This window comes from Athene noctua, unplaced genomic scaffold (genome assembly GCF_965140245.1).
Source record: "Athene noctua unplaced genomic scaffold, bAthNoc1.hap1.1 HAP1_HAP1_scaffold_66, whole genome shotgun sequence".
In the NCBI taxonomy this organism is placed as follows: domain Eukaryota; kingdom Metazoa; phylum Chordata; class Aves; order Strigiformes; family Strigidae; genus Athene; species Athene noctua.
Genome location: NW_027437556.1, coordinates 363,517 through 385,792, shown reverse-complemented (window position 1 = coordinate 385,792; position 22,276 = coordinate 363,517). Strand labels below are relative to the sequence as shown.

At 42.4% G+C, this 22,276-nt stretch overlaps 1 protein-coding gene across 1 annotated transcript; it reads left to right on the top strand.

Annotated features, from left to right (window-relative positions):
- The first annotated feature begins 11,568 nt into the window (after positions 1 to 11,568).
- LOC141955003 (zinc fingers and homeoboxes protein 1-like) lies at positions 11,569 to 22,276 on the top strand. Its single transcript, XM_074895076.1, has 7 exons — positions 11,569 to 11,593; positions 11,943 to 12,040; positions 14,153 to 14,179; positions 16,772 to 16,914; positions 17,704 to 18,222; positions 20,500 to 20,632; positions 22,250 to 22,276. The coding sequence occupies exons 1-7, from the start codon at positions 11,569 to 11,571 to the stop codon at positions 22,274 to 22,276; spliced, it is 972 nt and encodes a 323-aa protein (XP_074751177.1).

Below are 22,276 nucleotides of genomic sequence, written 5' to 3'. Positions count from 1 at the left end.
TTGTTGATAATTATTTAGACTGAATGAGTCTAATGCTAGAAGATGCTTTTTGTTACATTCAATCAGTGTATCCTACATCAATTTAATTTAAATGCCTGACAGACTTCGTGCAGTTGATAGTAACATTTGTTTTTAGCTTGTGCACTCTTTGTTGGAAATGGTAAGAAAAGTACGTATATTTCTAGCTGAAAAGAATAATTTCTTGAAAACTTACACTGAATTTTAAGGTAAACGTGAGGTGGAAGCTGCCTAAAAGCTGTTCAGAGTTGCTTGGAGTTCTCTAAGAATACACAGATACAGAGATGAAAAGCGTCTTTGGCTGCTAGTAAGAAAGTTTTTCAAGTTGTGGCTATGACATGATGTTTATTTCTCAAAAAAAAAAAAAAAAAAGAGGTTATATGGCTTTTAGATTCTTAGAAATTATAAACACGCTTGTGTTTAGTTGTTCTGAATAAGAATAAGAATAAGTGATAGCCCAGTTGAATGATTTGTGCGCAAGTTTAACCTAAATTCATCCTGACAGATTGAGCTCACCTCACCACTATGCTGATTGTTCTTGAGGCTACTGGGGAAACACACTTATTTTTAGAGGTAGTTTGATCTATGTGAAGTGAATGTCAGAAGTAGTTTAATCTGATACAGAACATCTACGTCTTGAACAAGTGTCTTTAAAACAGAGGGAGGGGGAAAAGAAGGCCATTTAGTCTCAACACATAGAACTCTGAGTTTGAATTAGCAACTTAAAAACAATGGGCCAAATTCACAGAAGTTAGTTTAGGCAGATGTCTGGCATCCTAGAAAACTGGCACTCTGAGGACAAGTAGTTTGTGTTCTTGCTACGATCAGTCTGTATTTTTTAGGGATGTTACTTTATACTTAGATGTCAAAAGGTGATGATGATTAATTGGTGCTGCTGTTATTGCCAGCATTGTCTGCTTTTATATTGACACTAACAGAAAGGATACTAGCAACCTCCTTTTGTACATCTGTCAGCATCTCCTCTGTAGGCTTCTGCATCTGATGACCAATGAGAGACAGATTAGTGTAGAGAAAATACATCCTAATGTTTCCACATTTCCAAGAACCTAATCTGGAATTACTCTTTCTTCCTCACTGTGATAACTGTCAAAAGACCAAGAAAGTCCTTTTAGTCATGATATTCTGAAACAGAGGAGCCCATGTTAGATCTGGGTTTTGTGCCTGGTAGTGGGTGAAACCCAGATCGAAGCAAGAAACGTCTGATGAAAAAAATATTAACTCGCCTTTCTCCCTGGACACTTGTAGCTGTCTTTCTGCTCGCAGGTTGAACAGGCTGCCTGAATTACAGGAGGATGTTGTCTGTGAAAGCCATTTCCTGCGGTGAGCTCTTCTGACTATTTGAGATTGCTGGAAAGAAAAAGGCAGTGGCTTTTGGTGTGTGTCATGAATTTGATGATGAAACTATTGCCTGGCTTCCAAGATTCAAATTGGTGAGGCACAAAGTAGCCAGTGGTGCTGGAGAGGACTAGCCAAGAATCCCTTGGTTTAACTTTGGAATGGGGGAGGAGCAAAACCATGTTGTCAGCATATTTCATTGAACTCTGTATGGATGTGAGATGCTGTAAGAGAGATCAGGGTCTGGCCTTTTCAGCATTGACTGCTCCGTGTGGTTGGGAGATACTCTTGTTTGGCTGGTAATGGTATGGATGAGGCTGTTGTAGATACCAGCAGATAGAATAAAGACTTATATTAGCTTCAAGCTCTGCTGGGAATAGGGGGTCAAAAATCTGGAGTTGCCTTAATCCTTAAGCTTGACCCAGAATTAATTTTCTTTTAAAAAACCCAAAACTAAAACCCGCCCAAGCAACCTGTCCATAATATCTCCACTTTTTGTTAGCAGAGACCGCATTTATATTATCATTAAATCCAGCCTTCTTTAAAAGATGAGAAAAAAATAAAGATCCAAGTTAATGATCTGATTAAACTGGGAAATTTTCCATTTTGGCAGTGTTCTGTTAAATAACACTCGTCTACAATGGTAGGCCTTAGCACATCTGGTCTGAAAAACACAGGAAGAGGAAATACATTGTTTATCAGACTAAATATAGTTGGATTGAATTTCTTCTTTCAGTAAAATGGTCAGAGATGGCGGCTAATGTATACTGGGCCAGATTTTCAGTTGCTGTAAATATTACAGTTCCACGTATTCCAGTAGTTATAATAGTATTTACAGCCCATTGAGGATCATCATCTCTGCAGAGTATAAAATTTAAATTAAGCCATGTGCTGTGGATCAGCTAATGAGAGATGCGGAGTGTCCACATTTCCTTTGGGCTACGTGCACACTGTAAGCCTTTCAGTTGTGCCAAGGATGAGAAAAATCTGGGTGAGTTCAGCCTAAAGAAAGCAATTGAATGCATTCATTATTGCTCCTAATCTGTCTGTTATTTCTCTTTGAACAAACAGAGTCCATCAGTTACCAGTTTATTTCATGTTTGCAGCACGTGTATTTGCACTGTGTACTGGGAGAGAGGGAAGCTCCTTCCGGAGGCCTCCTGTGTCAGGAGAGGAGCATTGGAAAGAGCTATCAGCATGCTGGTCTCTGTCTGTGAATTGTGGTTGTGGCTGGTGGGAACTCAAAGCTACTGGTAACAGTAGTTTAGCTCAGATTCATCTCGGCCAACCTTAGGCTGCTGTGCTCCTTGCATAGGTGCCCGAGGCACACTATATGGTCACTTGAGAGGAAAGAAATTGCCTGGTGGGTGGAGAGGATATGGCACCTTCTCATTCTACCGGTTACATACAGGAAACTTCCTCAACCTAAGCACATCAGCAAGTGTCTTTATGATGAACCTGAGCATTGCAGTGCTCAGCAGCAGCACGCCCCTGCAGCCTGGCTCCCTCCTGTAGCTTATGCACACCTGCAGGATGTTTTGGAAGCCACTTGGACTGAGCTGTGTTGACAGTGGGGAGCGAAGGGGCAAGAAAGTATGTCTACCCTGGGGTGAGTGTCCAATGTGGGGTTTTATGGATTTCCCTGCTTGGTGAAGAACTGTGTGTAGATGAGCCTGTGGTATGTTCTCTCTATTTGTGTGGAGCTTCACCTCTTAGGTTTGAGCCAGTTATGAACCAGCTTCCAGTGATTGTCATTGAGAGTGAGATGAAGAAACTGACCTTGCTCAGACCTTGCCTCTCGTTTGTTCTCAGTCTTCGTTGGGAGCACTGTTTCAGAATTCAGCTGTGAGCACCAGTTCCTTTAGAGCTAAGGTTGAGCTTTCCTCTCCGTCTGCTGTTTCTGCCAGGAGTACCTGATCTGATAACACCAGTTACTTGCTGTATCTAGAATTCAGCTAAAGGGAGAATAAAGATAATCCTGTGCCAGAATGGAGTGAAAGAAAGGGTTAAAAGAAAGCAAGTGGTGTCACAACTGGGTGAGGCATCCACCATCGTTGTATCATGCTGCTTCATGCCATGTTCTGCTCTTGCTTCTGAGTACAGTGAAGGAGCACAGTTCCATCTTAAACAGTGCTGTCTTCCCAGTATCAACCTCTCACTGACCCCATGGTTAGTGCTTGTTGTAAAAAGAAAGAGCTAGTCCTCCCTGGAGGTTTGAATGAACTAACAGAGTGCTGGCTTGTAAGAAGTGGAAAGAAGGGAAGATGTAGAAGCTTGAAGGCTTTTGCTTGCCCTGCACAATTCAGTTACCTAGAAGTTGATAAGCAAAGCAAATTTTACTCTTGTTCTGACAGAACAAGTAAAGTATTGCAATCACTCATTTTTAGAAATCTCTGTCTTGTTTTCAAAGCAAAGGAGAGGAAAGATATCTAGTACCTCATGATTAGAATTTAGTGGATTGTCTCTAATACAGTATAGTAAATGAGGCCATTCCCTTTTCAACCTTGTCCAGTACCTTTTTTTTTTTGGTTTTTTTTTTTGTTTTCATGCCATTATATGCAATATGGTCTGGCAGTAACTTTGATTATAGGGAAGGAAACTTGCAATGATGTCCTCACATGACATGAAATAATTTTTCTAATGCAAGATTTGCTGACTTTGGGCAAAAGCCTATTTTCCTCCTGCTCGCCAAGGAACTGTTGAGGCAGGCAAGTGCACTCCCTTCTCTACAGAGCAGAGAAAGCATTTCTGGAGCCCATACAAAGTGATTCATGGCTTTATGCAGTCCCCGTAGGCCAGAAAGCCTAAAGGTGCTGACACTTTTCCTCCTCCGTTTTCCTCTGAAATGAGAGCACAGCAGTAACTGACAACTAGTCTGTGGCTGCTGAGTAACCAAGCTGTAGCTTAAGGTGGGGAGCGTTTTCCCTTTTGCACTTAACAGAGTACTATGTATCCAGGCTGGATTTCAGCATTTGCTTCTGTAATTACAGCAGTATCGATTTGCATCCTCCACCTGAATGTATCTGTCTATATTCATATCTCCCAAGGAGAGAAGATAATCTTTAAGCTTCTGTAATATTAAATATCCTTGCTCTAACCTGAATGCACAAAAATAGAGTGCAATAACATATAGCTACTTTCTTTGATTTAATTTATTTTTTCTTGGAAAATAATTTTGCCTACATTCAGTGGTAATGAAAAGATGGTGGCTGTGATTAGAGAGCAGTGAAACTGTTGAGAGTTGTTCATGATGCTGATGTAAACTAGATATGGGAAGGGCTAGTAGAGGGCTTGGTTCCCTGCACTGAACAGTGCTGGATTACACCTATACTCTCCACCAAACTTGTAATGTAGATTTAGCAAGTAGCATGACACAAACTTACTAGGTCAAGTTACTTGAGGTTTGGTGATGTGTTAAAATTCTGTAGGAAAAGATTTTAAAATGAAAGATGTAGCAAGGTGAAAAATCCCCTCAATAGCTACTTATACACACTCAATAGCTCAAACTTTTGTATTGTTTTCCCACCTTTAAAAGGGGAGATTTTGAAGCACAGGCAGGTAACATCCAGTATTTTCAAGTTTAATGATTGGAGCTCTTGGGAGTTTTTCTCCTTCTGTGGTGAAGAGCATCTTCACTTTTTCAGTGGATAGTCATTGCAAATCTGACTTACATGACATTGTAAAATGTAGAGTGATAACTGAGGATCCTGTAGCACTTTTCATGAATTAAGGTGGGATTCTTCTGCATTTGAGCAAGACACTGCAGCTAGTCAGTATACCTAACAAATGCAAGCCCGTTGATCCTACATGCTTGGAGTTGGTCAGATGAACTGCACCCTGAACTTCATTGACTCTTAACATGTGGCTTGCAGGCAGACACGGACACTACAGACATCTGAAATTAGGTGAGGTGGATCTTCACCTGGGAGTGTGCTGGCTGGATTGCAGCACTTGTCTTTGTGTTGTAGTTAGCAATGGTACTTACCTCTGCTTCTGACTTGATGCTTGTTGGGAAGTGTGAGGCCTTTTTTTTTTTTTTTTTTTTTTTTTCCTAGAGCAGGTAGCACTACAGTGGTGAATAAAGTAACTGATCTTTGGCTATAATACTGTGGCCTAAAAATGATTTGGGGTTTCTCAAGTATTTTAGAGATAAGATTACTATATGAACATATGAACTATATGGATCGTGCATAACTTAGAATGTGTTAAGACACATAATATTTGTGTCCCAGATGATGAAAGTATTTCCTTATGCTTGTCCAATACTAGATACCTATCATGAAACTTTCCCTAAAGAACGTGCTAGAACGGCAGAAGATTCAAATCTTCATCTGTGATATGATAAACTGCAAGAGCTCTGTTATGATGTCAAAATATTCCCCCTGCCTCCAGTTCCAACTTACAAAGGTGTTTCCTATTTTGCATAGTTGGCTATCTGCATGTTTGCTTACAGTCTGTACAGAAATGCACTAAAGCTGAGTTGCCCTACCTGGGAAGGCTTTATATTGTATAGAAAATGTGGCACTAGGTACGGCTCTTCATGTGCACAGGAGAGTTAACAGGTGTCGATCTCGTTTACAGAAATGATGGCGCTTTGCAATTTTCTATAATATATTGCAATATACTTAAATGTCCTGTTTGACATGTGAAATGAAATTAAGGTAATGCATTGTTATATATTTGAAGTATGAGGAAGACAATTCACTCACGACCAGCAAGGTTTTTAGAGGGTGTCCAGTGTGTCGCCCTCTGTGATCTGTCTGTTGTATGTGATGTTAAAGGAAGCAACAATACTGTCACTGTTTAGAATGAAGAGTTTCTTTTGAATGATGCAATAGTCTACAGTGTCTTTCCTTTGTAGTTGCCCAGTGTGGTGAAGGGGAAGCAATTCTTGAAAAAGTTCAAGATAACTGGTTGACTGTGAATGGGCCTAATCTTTTGTGAAACCAAGAAAATTTTTGGACACACACAGGACTTGAATACCAAAAGGATTGGAACTTAGTGTTGTGCCAAAGTTAAACTACTGTAGTTGGCAGAAGTTCCGCACTGTAAATTGAAGACTGATTAAAAGCTTGTAAAAAAAAAAAAAAAAAAAAAAAAAAAAAATCACATTTTAATACAGTACATTTTTATTCTGATACGTAATGGAAACATTCTGTTTTAGACCTTTTTTGAAGAGGCTTCAGTGACCACTAGATTTTGTCCTCTTATGTTTTGTTTGGCCTAATACTATATGTTCTAGTAAAATGGGCTTTATTGCCTGTGTTCTTTGATATGTGATTAAGCTTATAGCTTTGAGTGGCCGAACATTTTACAGAGTAAAAGTCCTTAGAAACAGTATAACATAACTGATATTTCCGTGTCTTATTTATCAGGCTCTGCACAAACTTAGAAAGTTGTGCTGGACTTGTACAACTCATATACGGGAACGCAGCGTACTTCTGGATATTACAAACCTAAGCCTTTGTGGCAGTATGGATCTTGTCTTTGGATTTATTTTTGTTAATTTCTTGAGGCAAAGAGACAAATAAATGCTGCTGTAAAATATTTGTAATATTTGCCATTATTGCTTTCTGTAGCAATTACTGCTTTTGCTTCAACAGATAAAGAAAATAAATCGGAGATAGAAAATTCCTGGTAAGAGAAAGGATCATGTGGGAACTTCTGAAAATAAACTTTGTACCAAAAATTTGAAAAAAGAAATAATGGAATAAATGTCTCTTTACTGAGTGCGTGTGGTTTTAAGAGGTGATGTGGAAACCAGGAACCATGTCTATATGAAAATGTCAGAAACCAGCTCTTCTCAAATGTCTTTTTTTCCTGTTTCACAAAACTGAATTTCACTGATTCCTCAGACGCATTGAATTTGGAGAACTGGCTTGGCTGAACAGCCAGCGTGAGGTCAGCTTCACGTGCAAGTCAGTACAGCTGCTTGTTGCTGAACTGTTCTGCTGTGTCAGCAGGCCAGGGACTTTCACGTGATTTTTCTCATTAAGGCAGATGCTCTTTATTGCATTTAAAAGAGTAGAGGCGAGTAGGAACCACTTCCCTGCTGAAGTCCCTGTCAGTTGGACATCATGCTTCATGGCTGCTTTTGACATTAACATGTGCCTTTTCCTCAGAGAAGAAGGGTCTGAGAGGAGCACTTTCTGCACCTCTCTGGTGAGCCTGACTTGCTGTCACCCACAGAAGCTCCCCACCAGTGGCAGTGCCGCCGTCTTGCATCAGCATGGCGCATCACACCTGTCTACTCAACTGCTGGGCTCCAGCTGGAGGGCTCAAGACCCAGTCTTCCCTTCAGGACCCGGCATTGTGCCTGCAGACCTATCCCTGCCTGAGAAAAAGGTATTTAAGGAGGTACAATCACTCCTGTGCTGTAGTTTGTCAGTCCTGAAAAATTACATCCCTAGCTGAAGCAGCGACCTGTGTGCAGGCCTGGAGATGAGTGCTAGTACCCAGCAGAGCTTGGTGTTTGGCCAAATGGTTTTACTCGATCTGGGGAAAAAAAGAAAAAAAAAAAAGGGGGGGGGGGCGGGGGGAGGGAGAAAGAATGCTTATTCAAGACTCCGTCAGCTAATGAGGGAGTTATGAAAAGCCCTGGATTATGCACACAGTCACCTTTTTTAAAACAGTTACCTTTTTTGTTTACAGTGTTGTCAGCAATTCCAAAATGCTGCAATTCAGTCGATATTTTCACAAGAGACCAGCTGGCTTTGTGCGTTGTTTCCCCTCTCCCAGCCCCCTCTTCCCAGCCCCTTCCATTTTCCATTTGTTTTCATAACAATACTGTCAGCTACTATTTTTAGAAATTTAAAATACCAAGCTACTTTGGGCTCTGCCTTATTTTTCTCTTTATGCCAAAAAGTCCCCTCTAGAATGATGTTAAACTGCTCCCTGTGGTCTTGGTGTTGCTTTGAAATGCTGATGGTGGTGGTCTTCAGTCTGTTGCATGGTGGTTTCTAACATCTTTGTTTTTTAAATGACTTGCTGCACTTCATATACTGCAAAATGAAACCTTTGAATATTGTGTTTCTACTGCTGTAATGTTGAATTATTAGCATTGTGACTAATTCCTCTCCCATGTGTGTTTCTTTACAGGCTCAGTGCTGAGCTGGTGCTCATTACCTTAAAATACTTATTTGGTAGAAGGAAGAAAAGGTAGAAAAGGAACGCAAGTGTGTGTCACACCTAGTTGATTTGTGTCTTTGGGTGAAAATAAAGGTCAGTGTTGGCAGTAATTCTCCTCTTCGTGATTTTCAGTTTTCCTAAATGAAAGCCAAATATAAAAAAATGTAATTGCAGTGAAGCCTGTCTTAAGTGACTAACGTGGAAGAGGGTCCACAAAATAGACTCTAATAATGACGTGTTCTGAACTGAAGGACATGGTACAAATAATATTGCAATAGTAACTGCTCTCAGTCTTGCAGTTTCTTTCCAGCAGCTGGCCAGAGCCCCCAGGTGAAGTCCAGCTGCAAGGATGTCTGTGCAAGCATGGCACCCAGCACCCACAGAGTGCAGAAGCAGAGGCCCACGGAAGCCCTGTGATGGAAGTGGCTCATTTGTCTTAGTGACAGCACGAAGTTAAAAACTGCATCACAGATGTATGTTTTGTGGTGTTCTTGGCTCTAAATTCAATTTCACTTGCAATGATTTGTGGAAGGGAGCAATTGTGGGCAAAGTCCATTTTTTATTTCTACATTTTGTTTGCATTTGCTCATTGAGTAGTTCTTTCCCTGTGCTTTGCCTCACGCTTTCTGTGGGACTGATACTTGTACAAGGCAAATATGAAGCCATAGAAGCTAAATTTAATAGCTGTTTCCACTGGTCCTTTCCAACAGTGCAAAAGCTGCATGGGAAATGAGGCACCGGAGAATCAACAAACAGTTTGGTTGTTTCCCTTGTGGAGGCAGCCTCCCCTGCCAGTCTCCATATGGAAAAGGAAAGCAGGAATGGAAAAGCCCACGAGTTGTGCAGGTCGCTCAAGGGCAGTCCTGAAGCCCTGCATATATTTCTTCAATGTAGCAATTTTTTTTCTAACTCTAGATTTGTTTCTCATTGTTCCTGCAAGACAGCAGTATTGCAGTAAGTCAGCTCAGTGTAATGCATGTTATTACAGCAGAGGTCTACAGCAGCCAAGGCTGCTTAAGTGGTGTCCTACAGGAGTTGCCACCTGCGTTACTTAGCCCTGCCCAGTCCTGAAAACCACAGTAGTAAAGTTTTAACCTAGAGAGGTAACAAATCCACTGTGGTTTCCACACCCTGGTTTCATCATGAGTAGCAATTAAGCAACAAGTGTAACTGTGGCCATGGGAAGTTAATGAATTTTCAGAAAAACTGATAAAACTGAAAAAAAGGGCATAGAAGAAGGTATACAAACTTCACTGTGCCTAACACCGAATCTGTTGGGGTTTTTTACAGTTAGAACAGTAGACTGAGGATACCACACTTTGCCATGACTTCTGCATCCAGCTTGTATCTTCAGACCATGAAGGTACAACCTTGGTGCTTGTACTACACGGCTGAGTGAAGAGGTTCAGACACATGATTCACATCAGTACTGGAAATGTGCAGGCTTGTGCAGGAAGATCTTTGCTTTAGGATTCTCCCTGGCATCTGATCACCTTCTTCCTGACTCTCCAGAAACCTTTTTTCCTATTCTGTTTTCAACAGATTCTGGTCAAAACCGAGGGTGTATTCATTTTGTTCATCATTTGTCATGCTAGACAGAAAATAGTTGCAAAACCCATTAACAGCTGAACACATCTGTGTGTGGTGCACCCTCTTGGCAATAACAACTTTTCTGGGTTTTGTGAGGCCTGAGGGGGAAGGATTATGGCCTAGTTAACATGGCTTGCCAGGGTTTTGAAAGGTTGCACTGTTTTAAGGTAGAGCAGGCAAATGAACCATCTTTTGGGGGTTATGTCTTCTCCTGACTGTCCTAAGGACCCCTAAAAAACTTCTGGCTTCTGCTAATAACAAACAATTCTTGCTCTTTGATTTCCATGATGCATGACCCTTCACCTCCCCACTCATTTTCGTTGCATCTTACTAGAACTGTGGGGTGACTTGATAACTTCTAAAGGAACCAGATTCCATGGTTCTGCTCTTCTGGAGAGATGAGAATGCAGAAGGACATTCCCTGCCTGTTGAACTCAGTGCCTGTTTGAAGCAGTGCTGCCTGGGATCACCTCTTCCTGCCCGGTTTCTTGCCTGATGCCCTTCTGCTCGGCCCCTGGCCTCTGTGCTCACATGTTAATACTGCCCTAGTTTCAACGTACTCTTCTCTTTCCACAGTGTGTGAGGGTGCCAGAGCACTTTTCCCCTTCAAGAGTAAGGACTCATTTTAGTTCCTGTATTTGCCTTTGCTCAGTCCTGTTTTACCTTCCTCGAGGACGGATCTAGGTTAGCAAATGTAGCTTCTTGCTCACATTTGGCTGAACTGGCTTCTCAGCTAGCTTGAGATGGATGTTCATTCTGATCTACCAGGACTTTCTTTAAAGATGTACTGAGTTTGAGACAAGTATTATTTTTCTGAAATTTGGGTCAGTAGCTCTGGCTCAGGGGGTCAGGCTTCTGTCACCCTCAGTATGACCACTTACTGTTCCAGGACGATTGCTCTTGAGCTCTGCAGTTGCATCTCATACCATCATAGTAAGATATGCTAGAGCTCATCTGAGCTCATCAGAACTTTAACTGCAGATTTGTTTGCAGTTTGTAGTAGTGGTAACCTCTGTATGGCCCTAGCCATGAAATGTTATTTGTATTACCCTCCCGAGTTGGTCATGGACAATATCTCCTTATGTGTGACACTATGCTAAGAGGATGAAAGATGGTCTCTGCTGTAAAGAGCTTGCAATCTAAATAAAAAGCAAGAGACAAGGACACAGTGAGACAATGTCAGAAAATAAAGAGCTGCTCCCCTCTTTTCATGTTTAGGGAGAAGCCTATGACTGTCAAGAAAACTAATCTTCCCTCAAGGTATGAATATTTCACAGTGTCTGGAAGAATCCACTTAAGATTCAGGAGCCGCCCATCCTTTGAGGAGTGCTCGCTGTGGGCCTTACTGCCCTCTTCACTGCAGGCAGCTCTCTTGCTTTGAGGAGGGAACTAGTCTCTCCTTTGCTTTCTTCCAAGAGCAGCTACTTTCCAGCATATTTTAATAAAGCTCTAAACCATGTGAGAGCTGCATGGTCGATGTGTGTGGATAGTGCCTACCAAGGTAGGGCCCTAGTTGCTGACCAAGGTTTCTTGTTTCTACTGTGTGCTTGATGGTCTCTGAAAACTTTGTGGTGTACATGCTCCTGGCACAAGAGTGGCTGGACTGTGGCGAGGACCCATGGAGGCTATCACAATACAGATAACATCAGTAATTAGAGAAGCACTGGGGGAGAATTCTTCCAAATTAATTTTGCCTCAGAGTAGACTGGAAAACGAGGAGAAGAAGGGCTGTCGGGATCTAGACAAGCTTCATCTGCCATGCTGTATTTTCTTTCCTTGGCCAAGAGGCTCAGGCAATAGAGCAGTGTGACAAATTCCTGCCTATCGCTTGACTTGTCTTCACCACCCAGGCTGTGGGCTCTGGGCTCACCCTGACTGCAAGATGAAGCATGCTAGCCTGCCCCCAGTTACCGAGGTTGAAGCTGGGTCACAGCACCTCACCACCAGCGTAAGGAAGCATGCTCGTGTAAACAGCTACAGTAGCTTTGCTGATGCACGGGAACTTGTTCATCAACCACAACTTACTGGGGCCCGTTTGTTCTCTTGGTCTGATGTTCATGTGCAGAGCTGGTGGTTTAGGCTGATGGTGGAGTAATACCTTGGCTGCCTTTAGGAAGAGATTCATCTATGGCTTCTTTTATCCCTGAAGATGCCTACACAGCGCAGCTGCAGCCATGCAGGCTCTTGTAGGGCTCCTGTATCTCTGAGCCCCCTCAAAGCTGCCTCTTCCAGAGATTTCTCCTGTGTGAAGCCAGGGCTAACAGCACCGTAGCAAATCATGCTGTGCAGACTCAGGCAAACAGCTTTACTTAAGTACAGTGGGAATTTGTGTTCTGGCAGCTACATTGATGACTCGGGTCTTAGGGGAGAAATTGAGCAAATCTCCAGTGCTGACAAGGCACAGGAATTTCCTAAAGTTGCATTTTTTAATTTCTGTAATTAATACATGAGGAACCTTTTAAATGTCTGAGGGGAGGCAGGGGGAGAGCCAGGCAAGGGAGGAAGGAGGAAGAGAAGCAATTTTATGCCTGTGATTTATGACTGAAACCATGCAGTCAGCTGCTAGGCCCCCTGTGTGGTGCTCAGGAATCACTGCTCTCCTATCGCTGATTTACCAGACAAAGGCACTCTCTGTTGCAACACAGAGCCTCTGCAGACCACGCTGGTATCCTCAGAGGCCACGGCGGCTGAAACCCCCAGCCCGGGAGGACTCAGCAATCCAAGCTGGCAGCCAACCGGCTTCTCTGGGATTTGCCCCTGGGAGTGCCTTGCTCTTTGTGTTTTACTTTGAGCTGGGGCCACATTTCACTTTGATTACTCATGTTTCTTTTTTGTTTTTTCTTCTTTTTGATTTGTTCTTAATCGTCTTGCTGGATTTTCATGCTTTGCTCGTTAGACTGGTGTGTTGCAGCATGACTGGCAGTCCTGGAGGAGTGGGAAGGGAATAGGTGTGTCCAGTGTCCATGAGACATGCAAAAGAAGCCTCAATCCCCTTTTATTTTTTTGATCAAATCTACCTGCCAAAGTTGAGGTTCTACCCAGGGATTTATGCCAGCTGTTGCTACATCCAGTCATAAATATGGTGGCATGGAAAGATATTTTGGGCATGTATCCACTTAGAACAACAAAAACCCACATGTCTACTTAGAAAGGAAACCTTTAAAATTATGCATACAAGCAGTGCTTTGGCCTCAAAGACCGTTCTGGTATAGCCAGGTTCATTAGTCCATTTTGCAGGTTAAGGAAGTACAAGGATGACTTTTCAGCTCACCCTCTCCAAACCTGCGTGGTGATTAGATGGGACAAAATGGACCTTCCTGGGTGGATGGACTGGCAAGGTGGAAACAGCATTGCAGTACACTTAAAACACAGCACACTCTGTGCATGGTAGTATTGTGAGGCAGGGCAAACAGCTGAGGTAGCTACAACTTCACCTAGGTGCTGTTAATGAGGAATGGTGTGCCTGAAAATCTTTGTCTTGAAGAAGCTCTAGGATCAGTCTTCACTTAGTCATATCCCCTTTTGGGAAACCGTGTCTCAAAAACGCTGAGATTTCTCAAGTTTCCACCTTCTGCTTTGGAGCAGAAGTGAAATCAAATGGAAAAGTTACCAAAATACACTCCCACCCGCCCCCACGTAGGCACTGAGCCAAGATACTAACAGAACAACTCTGCAGTTATGCAATTAATTTATCAAAGCAGCTTGGTTTGACTATTTGTTACAAGATCTTACATTTCCATTACAGTGACTTGTGACCAAACTCCTTGCCAGAGCTGGGGAGGTGCGACAGCCCTGCTGCCTGTCCAGGGGTGCAAACCGCACCCGTTTACCGCCCCCTCCTAACACCGACAGGCAAACGCCAGAAACGGGGAGTCAGCCAGACGCTGCCCTGAGGCCGGGCCTTCCTCTGCTCTTGCTTCGCTCGGCGGGCTCGCCCCTGGAAGGCCGGCAGCACCCGGGCTGCCACCGCCGCCGTTTCCAGCCAGTGCCCCAGCCGGCTCTCCCCTCCAGCCCATGCAGCGGGGGAGAGCATGAGGCCTTCTCAGGGCGCCTGCCCCAGGCACACTACCGGCAGCAGGACTTTGAGGTATTTCCAGGGCTCTCACACGGCCTGGGGGTCTGAGCCGAGCCTGGGCCCTGGTGGGTGGAAGCTGTGGGGATAAACTGGGCTGAGCCTGTGGTCCCTGGTGCGCTGAGGAAACGTGTCTATTTATATAAAAGCCTCCCGGTAGAGCCGTGGCCTGGAGATGCTAGAGTGAGTGGCAGGGTTATATCCAGCTTGGTGGTTCCTCGTTTGTGCGGAAAGCATGACTGGCCCACGGGCAGGGGTGGTGACCTGGTGAAGAGCAGTCCTGCTGGCTGAGCTGCTGCCAGGCCACGATGGGTAACTGTTCTGGCAGGCTCCCCCAGCCAGATGTCATCTTTCCAGGAGTCAGTGTGAAGTCAATGTGAACTGGCCAGAAATGTTGTTCTGCACCCAGAGCTGATCCAGATCAGGCTTGCCCACCTGAGCAGTTCAGTGGTGAGCAGAGCTGGTGTTTGTGGCCGTGAAAGTCATAGTCAGCCAGAGGTGTGTGTGTGGATTTCTCTGCTCCTGGGGATAATACCATGTCCCACAAAGGCTGTCTCATCTCTTGTCAACCACCTGGCTGCTGCTCACCTTTTTCAGAGCTCCCCCTGCTGCCAGGTGAAAGCTGACTGTGGTTGTCAGGCTCGTGACAGTTGTCTTATGAGCCGCCTCATGAATTGCCCCACCTCTCTGTTGCTCTCTCTCTCTGGATGGCTGGTTGTGCCTTTGGGGTGCATTTACGTTTCTGTTTCTGCTCCTGCCTGATGTAGTCCTAGATCCTGTCCTCACTGCCTACTTTCTGAGCCTCATTCCTGATCATCCATGCTCTCCTGCCTTTATAATCGTAGTTGCAGGATCCAGTCTTTTGTTACCTTGTTCCTGGTTGAAACCAGCCACTTCCGCCCTTGTTTCAGCTGTAATAGCTTCTTGTTCCAGGCTATATGGTTTGCATTACAGGCTCCCTGATTTCAAAGCCCTCAGGCCAGCTTCTAACTCCACTCCTTCTGCCTTGCCCACTGGATTTGTGGACCTTTTTGTATATCTCAGCTGGCACTGACTTCTGCTTTTTAATGTTATTCCAGTGCTACTGCTGCCTTGTCTATACACAACAGATGCTTGCCAGTCTCAGCTGAGACACCCTGAATGGATTCATAAAAGTGTGCTGAGAAGAAAGATGCCTCAGACGGAGGTCAGACATGGCTGCTGACCCTCAGGAAGAGCAGATTGCTTCTTGCTGTGTGCTGTGGTGCCCTCTCAGTGTAGAATGACACCCCTTCAGATCTCCTAGTGGAACAGACCATTGGTCCCTAACCCATTTCTGTCATGATGATCCATGTTAAAAATGTCTAGTCTTCAGTCCTATTGCTTAGCCTGGATCACTGTGACAGGACCAGAACCAGACTGCACATAAAATTACAGATTTGAGAGCACTGACCCTAGAAAGGGGGCTGGAAATGAATACATGGGGGTAGTAATCTCTTTGTTTGTTGTGAATACACTTTTATGTCAGCCTAGGCCACGTGATAAGAAATGCCAGGGACAGCAGTGATCTAAGCTGTGCCCATTTTTAAGATACAGGTGACTGTAGAATCTACTTGGAATTCGTAATGCCTGATTCTTGCCAGGTTATATCACTTTGTCCCGTAACAAGGCAAACAGGGGTGTCTTGCATTCCTTCTGTGATCCGTTTTGACCAGTGGCTGCTGCATTCTCTGGACAGAAGGGAGATGTCTCTTTTGGTCGAGAAGGAATGCAAGCTTAACACCAAGGAAGAAAAATATTTCAGCCATTTTGCTAGGAAGTATTTAGGGTATGTTGCCTGGAAGCTCTTTGTGTTAGAACCATTCAATTTTGCAAGGAATAATTAAATATTCATTGTGAGAGATTGGAGAATAAGCACTGCTCTTTAGTCTTCTGGTCTGAGCACTCACATGGAGGGGGAGGAACCAAGATCCCAGCCTTAGCTTCACTGAATACGTAATTTAATGTATTTAAATGTTAATTGGAGCCCCGTTGAATGCCCTGAGCATTAAGCTACAGAAGTATTGCTCATTCTTGTCTTTTTCCTTAACCCAATTAATATATAATTATTTTGTGCAAATTAGAACCACCCTACAGGAATGATAAAGATTCACCTTCCTTGCTGTATTCTCCGACTTGCTGATTATTCATGTGAGGTGAGGTACCTGCAGGTTCAAACCTTCCTGTGGACAATGATATGAATTTGAAACAAGGTCTTCCAAATTTAGGTTAAGTGCTCTGATCATTGAGTTGGTGGCTGGGGGAGGTACATCTTGCGTTGCAGATGATCCCTTCTGGATCAGTCCTGGTGAGGGAGAGGTGGACTGATGTGTAGTAAATCCTGCCAGGGCTTAAGCACGAGTTAGGATTGAGGTTGCTCATCACTGTCTAGATTTGACTGTGTAGTACCAGGGCCCTCGTCTGTTGCTGGCATAGGTGATAGCTGAGTCTGGAGAAATGAGAATGTGGACTTCAGCTCCTGAATTCCCTTTGTGACTGTAGTCATAACCAAAGCGTACTGTCAGGCTTGCCTTTAAATGAAAATCTCTTACTGTTTCGTTTGGCTTTTCTTTTTGTCGACACTACTAGAAAGCCCTGTGTGAATATTCAAACTGCTTACTACTCTTACCTCCCAGTAACATTGCAATGAGACAAGATGTCCAAGAGGGCCAGGCTCGGTGTTTATGTCGCTTAGGAAGGCATAAGGAGGCTCTGGATATTGCAGAAAAAATGGTAAATAATGCAATCGTTCTTTTAGATTTTGAATATTAAAATATTGCCAGTAGTTCCTTTATATGGACTATTTTCTGGAAAAATAATCTTCATGTGTACAATCCTTCAGGATGTTCAGTGCTCAGAGTATTTGGTAAACAGAGGGTAACTGTCACTGCAGATATAATCACTCTTTATAAATCAGAACACCCTGTACCACAATGAGCTCCCTGTGCAGGGAGGCTGCTAGTCCTGGAAGGGACTAAATATCATGCCCTGCCAGGCAGAATTAATGTAATGTAATAGGAAGTATAAGAAAGGGGATAAATGAATGCTTAAATCTTTGCACTATAAAAGGACGGCTCAAAACTCCCTTTTATTTCCATATACTCGCTGCCAAGCTGCCACCAAGAAGAGTATCTCACCACAAATTGAGTTTTTCCCATAAAGGAAAAAGTCCAGAGGCTCTAGAGTCTGCTAGAGTTTTACTGCTGCTGTTTATTTTACATAAAAGGTGTTTACGCTACAAAGAAGGGCAGCTGTATAAAACTCTGAAAGCATATAAACAAATGACAGCATTTGAGCCTCCTTGCCTTTCAGACTGGGACAGGGCAGCTGAAGGGAATGCTGTCAGCTTCATCGTGCATGATCTCTATCATGTATCGTTTAAAATTAAGAGCGCAGTTTTGTACAATTGAAAAATTACCTCTAGTGATATATGTGTGTCATTATTAAGGGAGACATTTTCTTAGGCTCTGAATGATGATTCTGTTCCACTCCTGGTTTTAATCTATTATCTTTTGTTTCTGGAGAAGCAGTGCTACTAACACAGATCACTTAACAATGGTTCTCAACCTGCAGTTTTCCATTTACCAGGGTCTGGAAAATGTAGAAAAAAAGATCACATGCCTGCAGCAACTGATCTGCTTACATCCTTTCAACCCTTGGTACTGGAAGTTACTTGCTGAAGTTTATATGAGCCTTTTACAGAGCTTGTCTTCATCAGTCATTCCAGAAACAAATATAAATCAGTCTGAAGAGGTTATTGTAAGGGGTGGTAGTTTCAAAACATCGACTGGAAGAGAGATTAATTTGCAGCCTCACAGATCAGACAGCCAGAAAGAAGACGCTTGGTCCGGCCTTGCTACAGAAACCAAGAGTGAGAATGCAGTGACTTGTAGCAGCAGCCAGGCTGTAAAAGAATTCCTCTGCGCTTCAGAAGAACTGGAAAGGATGGACGAAGGGGAACACACAGCCTCTGAGTCCTGGGAGCAGAACATGTCGAAGAAAGTTGGGATAAAGGCATGTGCCTCATTTATTAGAGCAAGGTAACTAAATGTATTCTTAGAATAATGTTAACTTTGCCCAATCGAGAACAATTTAAAGCATATTTTTCCCAGCCTTAATATAATATAATAAATAAAAATATTTATTTTCAGTTTACATTTTCAATTAAATGTTTGTTTTGGCATTGGCAATGCTAACTTAGAAGCACTCTGCTCTTGCTTCAGATCTTAAAAAACCAAATCCACAGCATGGTAGCTCCTGAGTGAAAAGAGTAAACCAGCGTCATACACTGTTGAGAAGTAAAGCGTTTTTTAATGGCCTTATTATATTAATCTTTTCAAGTAATTATATACAAAAGGGCTTGTTCTTCAACAAATGCTTCTGTTAGAGCATGGCTGTTTCCTGGTTTGGTATTAAAGATGCAGCAGCAGAAGTGCCCCAAAGGGAAGGCTAGCCAGTCTTCCTTCTGCGAGTGCCACCTGTCTTATTTGCTTGAAGCCTCATGCTTGAGCAAAAATATATTTTGTAATAATACCCCAATCTGCATAATGGATGAGGTTGAAAAATGAACTCTGTGACAGCTGATTGACAGGCCTGCATTAAAATGCTCTTTCCTTTTCTTCCCTCTGTTCCTAAAACTCTTGCACACAACAAAAATCCCCAAAGCGTAATCTGTCAAAGAGATAATTAGGAACTGGTTTTGTTAAAATAGTCTTGGATTTTTTCCCCCCCTCTTGCCTCTCAGTAATGTATGAGTCACTGAGAGTATTTAAAGCCATTTTATGAACTTCCACAAATGTTGACAGCGAACACCTGTTAGGGCAAGATTTAAGAAATGTAAAAAAAGATATAGTAGCTTCTAATTGTACTCAGGCTAAGAGATGGTGACTGTAATTGCTACTTGGGAGAAGTTAATAAATGTAGTACTGATATTTAATATTAAAGCTACATTCATATTAAAATAATCTGTGTTGCTTGTTTTGGTGTGTATAGTTCAGCATTGAGACAATTAAAAATTGTGGTATTTGCTTGCTTGGCTGCACAGTTTCACAAAATGTTATTGTGGTTTATATTTGCAGATACACTTGTCCAGGGTAAACTTGTCCCCTGCTCAGGGCTTATGCATTAAATAGGTTGTCTAATATTTTCAGGTCTGTTGGATTTTAAGTGCATGTTGCATAAACAGGTACAAGGTAAATTGCACCTGGAAAGGGGATGTTGGTATTGCTTTTTGTAGGAAATAAGGTTCTGTGTTAAAACATCATGAGCTCTTCTAGTTTTGTCAACCAAAAAAAAAAAAAAAAAAAAAAAAAAAATTGGATAAATTGTTTTGTTTAATTTTTATTCTTTTTTTTACATTATGTTGATGCAAATTTTGAAACAAAAATGCTTTACAAATTAAAAATACTTTCTGTTTTTACTTTGAATTTCCCAGTCAAAACTTTATTGAAATTACAAATGGTTTACTGGCTCAGACTTATAAATTTTGATGTTTATAATGCTCAACTTTAATCTAAGATTTTCTCTTCATAAAAATACACTCCGTTATTGTAACACCTGCTTTGTTTAACCTTGGTAAATGTGATACAATTTGTTGTCCTATATGCATAAAGCTTGAGTTAAACATAGTTTCAGTCATGATACTGCTAAGTTCTAGTAGTCTCTTGGTTGAATATAGTTAGATATTTCCTCTGCTGACGTGTTTTACAGTCCTTGTGTGAGGATGACTCTGGAAACTGCCACTGCGCTCTCTGGTCGAGCAGTTGGTGATGGGGTCCCTCAGTGACACAAACCCACATTGTGAGCACAATGTCTAACCTTCACCAAATCATGGTGGTGACTTCTGGGGCACTGCCTTGAATATAAAACGGTGGTGAAAGCTGTTAGAAAATATTCCAGGGTTGGCCTATGTGGGGAGAATGAGATTTGTCTAAACCCCCAAAATTTCTAGCTTTTCAGGTTACAAAGTCAATCACTGCCATAGGCAAAAATGCACTGCTGTCTTGTTAGGCCTTAATAAGGATGTGGGACTCCTGATGTACTACAGTTAATGCTAGCAGATCCAAGCTTCACTTTGAAATTGTGTGATGGATGCATGGAGAGAAAAATGTTTGCACTTCTCAGTACTTCTGTGGTAGCAGGGGTATACCATACCCATAGTAGATTGATATGGATGTATTCACTTCTTTGCAGGTTTTGCAGTTAGCAAAAGTCAGGAAGAAGAGCCGTTCTTAAGTATTGTATTTTGGTTGGTTTTAGGTTTGCTGACTTGCTCTTTTGCCAGCTGTGCCTTTTTTGAACTGCCTTTTTTGTTTCAGGCTTTTACTTCAGCTTACTCGGTTACAGCAGTCATCCTTTGCGTTAGAAAATAACATAGAAGGTCAAAAAGAAATTGATGACAAAGTGGCACGACTTGGTTTCGGTGAAAACTCCTTGCTGTTGATGATCAAGGTAAGGGGATGTTTCACAGTGTGCAAGTTCTCAGCTACACGTAGGCTGGTTGAGGTACCTGAGCCAGTTCAGGCACAAAGTGTCTGTAAGCATGACACTCCCCTCAGGTAATTAACTGTGCCAGGAAACATGGTAAATTAGCTGGGACCAGTTGTCCTGGTAGTGCATTATCTGGAACTGACAGTGATAGCTATATAGCTTTTGGGAATGTTCAGGGTTGTTAAGTTTCTCACTGGATGTGTACTTGCAGATGCATCATCACTGTGAGTTTCTTGGGATGCAGATTTTATCTCAGGAATTTTAGATACCACAGAGTGAATCACAAGTATGAAATGGAAGTGGAGATTACTTTGATGACCACAGCAGTATTAAACACTTCCAGAAAAAGTATTAAACATTTTCAGAAGATGACAGAGACATCCTTTTACATTATTTCTTTGTCCTGTTTGATGTACTGGATTCTATTTTTAAAGAAATACAAAGGGGGAGAGTAACATTGCATGACTTTATTCATAGAGATTAAACATTTTTAGTGCCATTTATAGAATTTCTGACTTTTATTTTAAGGAATAAAAGGAAGCTAGTGAGATTCTAACTTCGCTGTCAGTCTTACAGCTTTAAGTTAGTGAGCACCAAGCCGTTGCCAGGGTGGCGGTAAGTCCTGTGGGATTTCACCGTAAGAGGGCAGCAGCATGTAGACTATCTCAGGTTTTGGGAAGCTTGGAAAAGAAACTTGTTTCCTTGCTTCCCTTGACACCTCCAGGAGGAGATGAGTGTTGGTGCCTTTGCAAGGTGAGCACTGAATGCAGAGCATTGGTGTTGAGAGATCCGCTGGCGCTCAGAGAGTAAAAGTCTCCCTGCACAAGCGTAGCCAGAAGCTGGGCGGGGTTGTGCAGCTCTGTAGCTTGGGCACTCAGTTCTCGGTGGTTACAGCAGAGTGCAACAGGCAGACAACTTGATCGTGACTTGGAAACTTCTGCATGGCATGTGGTTCATGTGTCAAGGGCTTTTCTTGTAAAAATCTGTTATCAATGTCATATTTGTTGTTTTCTCTGCAAGTTATTTTCTTGTTTCTCATCTTCCTGACTGAACAAGATCAGCAGGCATAAAAAAAAAGTGTATCTTCAGTTGCTTTGGTTTCCTGTGGATAAATGCTGTCCTCTCGAAGGAAATCTTTTATTGTTCCTCTGAAGGCAGTTATAAATGGAACAGAAATAGGAGAAAAACTCTACTAACTAGTTTTTAATCCCAGGACATGCATGTTCAAACTTGATTGCTCCTCAGAACCAATTTTGAAATAACAGGCTTTGGTTTTTTTCATTAAAAGACAAGTTTATATGAAAGACTTTGCTGCAATAATTTTTTAAAAGGATATCAAGTTATCCACAAGAAAAGCATGGCAGAGAGGAGCTTTAGCTTTGGAAGCTGATTTTCCACCCCCCCCGCCAAGAACTACTTCTTGGTGTAGAAGCAGTCCGAGGCTCGCCTGCCATTAGTTGTAACACTATCAAGACAGGAGAATTGAAAGAACAAACTTGCCTAAATGAGGCAGAATTTCCTTCTCAGCTCAACAGATGTGTTTCAGATAAAAGTGTTCTTATTTCCTTCTTTTCCTAGGAATTTTCCTCTGGCAAAATTGTATGA